This window comes from Channa argus, chromosome 9 (genome assembly GCF_033026475.1).
Source record: "Channa argus isolate prfri chromosome 9, Channa argus male v1.0, whole genome shotgun sequence".
NCBI classification, from domain to species: domain Eukaryota; kingdom Metazoa; phylum Chordata; class Actinopteri; order Anabantiformes; family Channidae; genus Channa; species Channa argus.
This window is the reverse complement of record NC_090205.1, coordinates 28,034,723-28,045,428: the sequence shown is the minus strand read 5'-3', so window position 1 is coordinate 28,045,428 and position 10,706 is coordinate 28,034,723. Positions and strand designations below refer to the sequence as shown.

The following is a 10,706-nucleotide window of genomic DNA, read 5'->3' as shown; positions in this document are numbered from 1 at the left end:
ATGTTTTTAGATAAAGTCAGAGAGGCCAGATTGAGGTGGTTTGGACATGTTCAGAGGAGAAACTGTGAATATATCGGTAGAAGGATGTTGAGGTTGGAGCTGCCAGGCAGGAGGTCTAGAGGAAGAGCAAAGAGGAGATTTATGGACATTTAGGACAACTTGTAAAATGTTAAATTAAAACAGTTGTTCCCCTTGAATTATATTCAGTTTACTAATACTCCGTGGCCTAACAAAAATGCTGGTGATGTATATAAGAGTACAGCTGCTAAAGCAATACACAAGACAATGAATTTCTCAGGCATTTAGCAAAAGGGCTTGGTCTTTATTTCATCAAAACAAACTGCACATTCAGAGGCTGTTAAATTAGGGGAGTTTTCATCTGTTTAACCAGTTTAACTCCTAATTCCTATAATATCTCATACTTCGACAAAGGTAGCTACAGTGCTGATATACCCTCCTATCCACACACACAAAAAAAAGGGAAAAAGTTTCCTCTATCTTGGTTACAACATCTTATTAATTATATCATGAAAAATTACAAAAACACTGTTTTAAACTGTGATTATATGTATCATCATTTTTACAAACATATTTTTTTAAGTTCCCTAATGGGATTCATTCTTGCAGCTTACACACTAATGCTTGTCATTTATATGCTGCATGTTCTTAATTATTACTTTCTACTAATCAACCTGTTCATCTGAACAAAAAACAAAAACAAAAAACACTGTCTAGAGAACAACAACTTACAACACTGTTTTCACCTTGTATTTGTGGTCTATTTCTTTCTCTGTAGCAAGTTAACAATAATGTAGCTACTTATCCATCTTAGACAGTTATCCCAAATAAGAAAGAAATTACTTAAGGAAATGCTTTCTGTAGATCCACAGACTCAACTCACAACACTGTAAGTATGTCATGACCCTTGAAAAATATTGCAAATTTTCTGTTCATATTCCGTTAGTTCTTACATCTTAAATGATCATATAGGCTAATCTAACAACATTAAAGTTTATTGAATTCTATGTTAGGTTCTACCTTTTAGCCACTGTCATAGTGCACACTCACTATCAAGCTTCTAGAAAGAAAATAATTGTTAGTAATGTAGTATGAACACAATAAGCTGGGAAATTTGGCATTTCAGGTGTTTGGGGTAAAGCAAATTAACTGAAAAGGCTATAGATGAGTTCTGTACATATGTTGATCCCTGAAATGAATAACTGGTGTAACAATAAGGCAATTTATAATCAGAGCGAGTGTTCATGGATGAAACTAATTTCCCCTGCAGGTGTAAATCACAAGTGTATCATTTACCAAAACCTTTAGTGTGTTACACAGATGATATAAAACCCCTATTGGTTTATGTATCCTTTCTTTGGATATGATGATATTGTACATGTCGATGTACCTGGCAGAAATACGTACTGGTGGTGAACACTGAATGCCCCTTGCCCTCACAGCCAGGAAAGACACGTGCGCAGTACACATCAAGTTTCCTTTGTCAGGAAAATTTAAATGTGGATATAAGCCAATTACATACAATAGAAGGTCTGTATGTGCGTGTAGATGTATATCACTAGACTGTGTGTTCACTGATAGCTGAAGGATGAAAGAATTAGGAGATAAGAGAAGTTCAAAACTGACTGTTTGGCACAATGGAGCCAAAGGTTTCAAACATCTGAGCTGATCTGAAGAACGGTGGATGCCTCGCTGCTAATCCCTTTCTAGATAAGTAGATATACACTGCAATAAAGAAAACAGAACTAACTTCACTATCATTGTTCTCCTCAGCTCAGGTTAGAATGAAGCCAAACACTTCTTCCTGCTCTGAATGGCCTGAGAGCCAAACAAAAATACTCTCTTGTCCAGTGAAGAGGTAGGCTCTGGTAGCCAACGAAAAGCTCAGCTTTTTGGACGTGCATGACTGGCCAGGGCCAGGGACAGGTCCAGCAGGTCCTGGTCTAGGCATTATGCAGATATTTTCTGATAATCTGCCTCTGTCTTTAGGTTGTTGCAAAGATCCTTTGTAGCAGAAGCCTGATGAAGCCAAGAATCCTCAGTCGAGATGCATCTTTTCCTGGATGAATTTATATTCATACTAAAAAAACAAACAAAAAGAACATTAAAATACAGAAAAGTGAAATCCATTTAAATCCAATTTCATGGTCAGCTTTAGTTGTATACCACTGGAAAATGAAACAAGCATGGCACCAACGTTTTTTTTTCATTGCAGTCAACCTAAGCAAACCAGCATGAATCTAAAATTAAGAGTTTTAGCAAAGCAGATTTACTGAAAGGATTTCTTACCAAGGCTAATTGCCGTCCTATGTTTCCGATAGTTATCACCCCCGCAAAGAAGATACAAGGTAACCAGGAACGAATGTAAAGAAAATCTGGAGAAGTATACCTGTGCAGAGAACAAGTAAACTACAGCAACTTGTATTTGGAAACTTTAATCATCAGAAATCTCAGTCATTTACGATTAAAATTTGTATTAACCTGCAAAACATAGTGCTTTCAGAAATCTTAACCAAGTATTTATGTTGGAGGATGTAGCTGTATAAATGTACAGGTAAAACAGGGGCCAGCTGAAAATTGTGCTGCCACACAGATAAAATCTGCATAACATAATTCAGTTACTGGAATCTTTAGTGCACAATACACATTTTGTTCCTTTTCAGCTTATTATTCCAAAGGTGTCATTAGAAATTGGATTTTTCTTAGATAACCTGCAATCGCTTTTCTTCCTCCCTGTAGTTTATTTCAAGGCTTTCCATCCACTGCTGTTGGTTATGTATATGTGTATATGAAAACTCTAAGGAGAGGTCAGAGGTGAACTTACTGAAAGACTCCGTTGTAAACTAGGAGCTGGGTGGCCAGTGTTGCCAGCAGGGCGATGCTGACTCCCAGCCCAAAACCACTGCGCGACCGGTCAAATGTCCACCACAGACCAATGGAGAGCGCTGCAAGAGTTAGAGACAGCTGGATGTTGTTGGCAAAGTCCACTTTCTGACATAGCCAGAGTCAAGGTCCAGATGAGGACACCTGTACAACTTAACATTTCATCAAGCTGGACATGAAACCATGTGAATGAAAGCCTTTCTCTGACACTGCACTTAAACCACTGTTGAGAAAAATCCAATATCAGCCAATCAAAGTCTTAGGCAGATGGATTTTGTTTCACATTAACATGCAAGTATGAAGGTGAGCCATATCATATATTTTCTAACATAATTAAATCCCATAATAGAGATTGTTCTCGGTTTTGACAGTTAGCATGTATACATTGTAGGGTGGGCGCATGAGCATATAAACACAACAGGCTTTGTACTAAAGGACTTGCAAGATAAAGTTTGAAAAATCTCAGGAACGGCTCAATCTGAGATTTGTGGTCCCACACAAACGCATGTGTGAAAGAGGCTTAAGTAAAGAATAATGTAATTTATTAACTGTAATTTACCAACATTATCAATATGAATTAATTATTGTGACACATTTTTTTCAGCATATTGTCCAGCCCAGTAGAACAGCACCATGTACATAAAGCCCAAAGCTCAAAGGATACAGCACTAGCATGGTTGATACCCACAAACACAGCCACGCAGCGCATTACGCTGGACCATTCCCGCTTGAACTTGTGTGGCTCACCCAGGCAGCTGTCAATGCAGGGATACAACAGTCCAATCATTGCTGGGGAGGGCAAAACACAAAAACAGATCAGAAAAACAAGGAGGTAAAAACCAAATTTCACTGCTGTGGTAGTTAACATGTCTGACACAAGGATTACCTAAACCTGGGGACACCATAGTTCCACCAAATATCACAGATTTCTAGTCTCTCATAATCTGCAAGTAGCACACAGTTAACAACTGAATAAACTGGGGGCAACGCACTTAACGACTGGTCTGTAACGACTGGATGTTCTAGACTCCAAATCCCGCGTGAATGGGATTTCTCACATGTTTTTGTACCAAAACAAATATCACAGCAACTCAGAACTTTTTTTATGACATTTTATGGGTGAAAAAAAAATAAATAAAAAATACAGGAAATTCACCGATGGAAAAGCGAGGACAACACGGGATACAGTCTACAGAGAGAGATGAATGTAAAATAACTTATAAAACAACACTACTTCATGTAAAACTGTAGTTACTGCAGGTCCTCCTCCACTCTGATGTTATTTGATAGTTTTGCATGCCTGCTGAATGCAAAAGTCGGCCTAACTAACGGCAGAGCACCATTCGTAAATGTTAAACACGTTTAAACTAATCGATGCGAGAATGACAGTGAGTCTTAAGACTGATTTACTGTTTGTTTCAATAGGATATTAGCTCAATGTCCCTTTAGCAAACTCCAGGTGGCCTGTCATGTGCCTTTTATGGAGGAGTGGTTTCCGTCTGGCCACTCTACCATACAGGGCTCATTGGTGGAGTGCTACAGGGATGGTAGTTCTTCTGGAAGGGTCTCCTCTCTCCACTGAGAAACCCTGGAGCTCTTTCAGCGTGACCATCGAGTTCTTGGTCATCTCCCTGACTAAGGGCCTTGTCTCTCTCTCAATCGTTCAGTTTGGTCGCCCGGCCTGCTCTAGGAAAAGTCCTGGTGGTTCCAAACTTCTTCCATTTACAGATGATGGAGGCTGTGACTTCAGGTGTGCTCTGAAGTCTACAGACAATTCCTTGGACTTAATGGCTTGGTTTGTGCTCTGACATGCACTTACTGTGGGACCTTATATAAACAGGTGTATGATTTTCCAAATCATGTTCAATGAACCATGGGTGGATTCCAATCATATTACAGAAACATATCAAGGATAATCAGTGAAAACAGAGCTTCAGAGCACCAGACATTGCAAATAAAATAGCACATTTTTTTTGCCTGAACCCTTATTCAACTCTGTATGTCTATCATGAGGTATAAAGTAAAGGGGGGGGGGATAATAATAAAAATAAAATAGGGTCAGCATTCAGTAGGGGCGAAGATAAAACAACTGAAATAGATAAAAACAAATATCTATCATCACTGACCCATAATCATCACTGCTATTATTGATAAGAATTAAAGATTAAATCTAAAAGCCAAGCAAATGTCCACAAATCCATAAAAATTCGATTTATTTCATGGTGGTATTAACAAATTTAATACAATTTCCAACACATCTGGACTGGATGATTGTTGTAACAGCAGGATAAAGATCCTGCTGGATGAAGATCCTGCTGAGCAGCTGATTTAGGCTGTGTGGAAAGAAGCTGCTCTATTTTGGTTTGTTTAAAATGGCAGTTGTTTGTTGGCATGTTAGTTGGAGGTCTTTTGTGTTCTTACAGTTGTGTCAGATCTTTATATTGTCCGTTGGCTTATAAAACAAGCAAAGTCTTTTAAAAAAAAATGATCACAGATTTCAATCTACACAGCACATTAGAACTTCTGGTACAAATACAAAAGGTGTACTGATGACTTGATTATCATCGTTTGCCATCTTGTGAATTTGGAGATCTTGCAACCAGACACCGCAAAACTGATGTTAATGAGCTTCAAGGGATTTAAAATTTAAAAAAATTCTTTCAAAGTTCACTCAGTATTCACTCAGTCCAAAAACTAGAAATTTACAATGTCTAGGTATGTGAGTAAAGGTAGTGAAGCACAGTCTGTAATCCAGGTTGGAGCTGATGAGTCATATGGGTCTAACTGATTTATTGTTGGTAATTTATCCAATGACCCTGCTTGGCTAGTCAATTGGATTTTTCTTTTTACTGTAACTTCACATTGTCTATTGGTATTTTCAGATTATACAAATAAACTGCAGCTTGCACACCAGCTCTCACATCCTGCTAATCTCTGACCTAACTAATGTGGCTTTAACAGAAATTAATTTTTTGTGCTGTCACAGTAACTCTCCTTGGGGTGTAGGATTTTTTTTTAGCAATAATGAAGCAACAGGCTTCTTCAGGATAAGTGGTGTGTCTGGGGAGGAAACTGCCTCAGGCTGTCATGCTTTAAACTGAGCCACTTGAGAACAGGCAGTGTTGCGCTGCATTTTCATCCACATCTTCACACCCAGGGGAAAACATTTCAATAACGCTAGCTAGTCAAGCCTGGTGGGCATGCTGAGTATTCATACTGTATGAAAGACACATGTGCACAGCTATAACTCTATACGGTTGCTTTTTTTCCCCCTTGATTGCACCATTATGTATACAGTGCATCCAGAAAGTATTAATAGTCAAAAAGGCTGTAATTGGTGATAAAGGTGCTTCAACAAAGTATTAAACAAAGGCTGTGAATACTTATGTTCGTGTGGTTTTTTCATTTTTTATTTTTAAGAAATATGCAAAGATTTCACTTCTTTAATGTTTTCATTATGTTGTATTGTTTTGAGAATTTTGAGAATAATAATGAATTTAATCCATTTTTAAATCCTTATTTAAAAATGGATTACAACATAACAAAATGCGGAAAAGTTAAGTATTGTAAATTGTTTCTCAATGCACTGTACACAACAGCATTTAACTATGTAACTGTCTGCCACTGTCAGGATGTCGTTGAGTATTTGTTGGCCTAATTTTTGGAATGTTATCTGCACTGTTGGAATTATTTGGACCACTGTCAATAGCTATTCAGATAATTCAGCATATTAAATCTTTGGCAGTCCAGTCAAAGAGACAGCTCTTACTGTTTAAAGTAATAAATCAGTGCATGAGAAGAGACCATGAGTATGACCAGTACAATCTGTAACTTCTCATCAGAAACATTATTTATTAGAAGTAGTATAAATGATCTGGGAAAAAAGATTGGGAAAATTGTTTCGCTTGTATAACCACAGTCCCAGGTCTTGTGCTTCCTCATACTCTCACGCAAGCAAAGAACATCCCTCCTTCATGCCTACCAGCTGAAGCCTTTGTGGTGTGTGCTATTTGTCAGCCCAGACAAAAGACAACATGAGCTGAAGCAGCAGTTGGCCTTTGTCACCAATAGTTCTTTGATGTCGGCTTGGTGTATCAAGGTCCTCAGAATTTCTTGTATCTCAGCTATTCTTGTCACTTTTTATGTGTAGAAACAATGCAACACTATAAATGCCTTTCAGGACAGACTGAAAGAATTTATCTGTTATAACCACATTGAAATCTTATCACATTGCCCCCCAACTCTATGACAGCTGGCCCTTCTAGTGTGGTTCCTCAGAATGTGGTCATGTAAACTTACATCCTTTCCAGCACAGTCTGACCTTAAAACTAATTTTGGACATTATCAAATGTTCTCTGTAAAAGAATGGCTCATTAAGACAGTGAACCTGAGTGAATGGCTCATACTGTGACCTCTACCACCTTAACTTTGTATGGTAAATTGTCTGCTTATATAGCACTTTTATCTAATGCACTTTACAATGTTGCTTCTCATTCACCCATACACACACAAAAAAAACACACACACTGATGTTGGCAGCTGCCATGCAAGGTGCTGACCTGACCCACCAGGAGCCACTTTGGATTCAGTGTCTTGCCCAAGGACAATTGGACACACAGCTGGGAGGGACCACGAGTCAAACCTCTGACCCTGTGGTCCAAGGACAACTGCTTGACAAACTAAGCTACAGTTTCCCCAGAACTTAAGAGTCTGACACAGTTCAATGTTGTATAACAATGTCAGTGTGGGAACAAGATATTTTGGCAGTTACTGTACAAATGAAAGGTGAGATATTACTAAATTATATTCTGCCTTTAGAGTGAAAAGAGGTAGACCCTAAACAGCTCATCAGTCTATCTCCGGGCCAAAACAGAGAGACATACACAGACGAACAACCATTCACAGTCACATTCACACTTATGACAATTTAAAGTTGGCATATAACTTAACATACATTTCTTTGGAATTTGGAAGAAACCGAACTAAATCCACACAAGCATGTGGAGAACATGCAAACTCCAAAGGCAGCATTTAGCGGATAGATTCAAAATGGGAAGCTTCTAGCTGTGAGGCACGAGTTCTAATGACTCAACCACCATATAATGCCCAGGGATTTACATTAAAAGATTCCTCTGTTGGGAGACCACACAGCGGAATTTTGATGTAAACGCTCTTTGTCACTGTTACCTTTTCCTAAATATTAAGAGAAAAAATAATCCAGGTATTAATCGTTTCACTCATCATTGTGGATTTGTGCACATACCTGAGGCCGTGCCACAGCATGGTGGCACCCACCATGCTGAAGAGAAGATACTGCTGATGACATCAGGGGGAAAGAGAGTGACATTTCTCTGCACCTGAAGTAAGTTCAGCACCAAGGCCAGGAAGACACCCACAGAGAACAGCATAGCCCCTCGGATCACCAGATTTGTGGTTCTGCAATATAGAGTAAAAGGAGTGAGTAGGGTTAGAAAATTCGTTCATAGTTTAGTTTTGTTGTGTTGTGTTAAATAACATAACATGCAAAATGAAAAAAAGGACATTAAGACAGTGAACCTAAGTGAAGCAGACTGTATGTGCTCCCAAGGGTATAATTAGAAAACATGACATAAAAACATGACAGTATAGGAAGTGAAAAACATAAAACACACATGCAAATAAATACATTATTTAGAGCAGATACAAAGCTAACCTGTTGGTAATAACTGAGATGTAGGGGCCCTGGTGAGGCCGTGGTGACTGGCCAGAGCCTAACGACTGCTGCTGGCTGCTGGTCACTGTGCTGTCGTTCATGGCTGTTAGTCTTAGGGACATTCGTAATCCTAGGTAAGGAAGAAATGTAACAGTGTGTGACGTCTTTATCCACCAGTGACTTCAGTGTCTTTCACTGCCATTCTAGACCGAGCTGTAAAACAAGAATAGGCAGGGGATAAGACTTAGAAGATCCCTGCTCAAACACAACTTATCTTATGCTTTTAAATACACATAGATTATTCAAATGGGTTGTATTTAAATGGGCAATGCCTGAACCATACCACGCAAAGAATTTAAAAAATATCAAATTTAATCTCAGGAACACAGATACAGTTGTGCCCTGCACTGGGATCTTCTTACCTTCTAACATACTTGTGAAATAGATTGCAGGACTAAGTTTTGGCTTATTATTTTGTTGTATGATAAACTCCTGAGCAATAATGCATAGACCAGAAGGTATTACATGGCTCTCTTAAATTATAGCCATTTTGTTTTAGGGCCCAACTTTTATGGATTCATGAAAATTGCCACAGTCAATCTGACCTTCCTGTCTTACAGCTGGTGTGACACTGTGCAGAACCATCCATACACCTAGAAAAACCATGTGTGAATAACCAACAGGGCAAATATTATTATACTGCATCTTTTTTATATTGCCAATTTACCAATGTCTGTTTAACTCCCACTTGTCAGCCCTTCAGATCTTTAAGTTCATTGCCTTCGAGAACTTAAAGCCTGCCACGCAGTAGCACCTTTGAGATCAGCCTTACCTGGATGAATAAAACTCTTCACAGACGTCAAAGTTTTGTGTACATGGTTTCAACTGATACATGCTACTAAGTTTGACTGGACTTGAAGCTGTTGTCATCTCTTTTGATTTGGTTGTTTCGTCTCTCAAAAGTTTATCCAGTGCATCATTACATTTTGAATACTGATTTGTGTTTTTTTTGTGTGTGTGTTGTGTTTTCTGAAGGGACGGCTATAGCTCAGTTGGTAAAGGCAGTTGCTTACGGACCACAGGGTGAGTGGGTCGATCCCCGGCCCTAGCTATATGTCGAAGTGTCCCTGGGCAAGACCCTGAACCCCTAACAGCCCATTCCCCCTCCCCAGCGATGCAGTGCCGGTCCAAGCCCGGTAGAAATTGGGGAGGGTTGCGTCAGGAAGGGCATCCGGCGTAAAAACTGTGCCAAATCAACATGCGGACAATGATCCGCTGTGGCGACCCCGAACTCATGGGATAAAGCCGAAAGGAGAGTAGTAGTAGTGTGTTGTGTTTTCTGAAGACTTAAAAAACAAGAACGAGAACCCACTGGCTGCTTTTGCAAATACAACATTACCCTCTATAACTGGTTAACTGCCAAAACCGCTGCTTTTGTATGAGATTGTGCACTTGCCATTTAAAGAGTAGCTCCAGACTCGGACTCTAAATAATATCATTAACATTACTATGGATCATATTGGTGTTCTACGGGGAAAAGGCTATACTTCCACCAAAATTTACTGCCAAGTGTTGTATTCTATCCAAGCTTTGACGTTACGATGCTAACAAAATAGCTAGCTAAAATAACATTTGTCATTAACAGCACTGTTCTCGGAAGACACCGGCTGAGGTTAACAATTCTTCTTACCTTATTATGACAGAGACCTTCCACGAATAAAAGTATACATCTCTCTGAGTAATACTTCACATCAATACAGGAAAATATAAATTAGCTTTCTCTCCCTACTAAGATTACTTCCGGCTGTCCGAGCTAAATGACCCCCACCCAATCATCGATCAAGACGTAACCGCGTTACACAAAGCTGACGTGTCAGATGATTGGAGTTTAAAGCGAAGGGCTTAACCCAAATAGGATTTGCTGTAAGTCTGCAGAAATGCGAGTGATCCATTACAAATGAGCTGCATGTATTTAAACGCTAAGTTTTTAAGTGCATGCCAGTGTCATTTAATTAACTTTTAAATTAGTAATTGTCAAATATCACTGACACTGACATTTATTGTCTTTATCAAGTTTTACAATTTATGTACAATCTAAAATGATAACGAATTT

The 10,706-nt window shown here is 38.9% G+C and overlaps 1 protein-coding gene across 2 annotated transcripts; it reads right to left on the bottom strand.

The window, feature by feature from the left end:
* Positions 1-290: 290 nt before the first annotated feature.
* Positions 291-10,424, bottom strand: insig2 (insulin induced gene 2). 2 transcript variants are annotated; one of them, XM_067516525.1, is made up of 7 exons: positions 10,284-10,424; positions 8,594-8,806; positions 8,165-8,337; positions 3,566-3,690; positions 2,843-3,009; positions 2,308-2,407; positions 291-2,098 (listed from the first exon to the last, which is right to left on the bottom strand). In XM_067516525.1, the coding sequence occupies exons 2-7, from the start codon at positions 8,713-8,715 to the stop codon at positions 2,057-2,059; spliced, it is 729 nt and encodes a 242-aa protein (XP_067372626.1). In that variant the 5' UTR covers positions 8,716-8,806; positions 10,284-10,424; the 3' UTR covers positions 291-2,056. The 2 variants fall into 2 exon arrangements, with proteins under 2 accessions (XP_067372626.1, XP_067372627.1); XM_067516526.1 differs by having other exon boundaries at positions 8,594-8,723; positions 10,284-10,423.
* Positions 10,425-10,706: the final 282 nt, after the last annotated feature.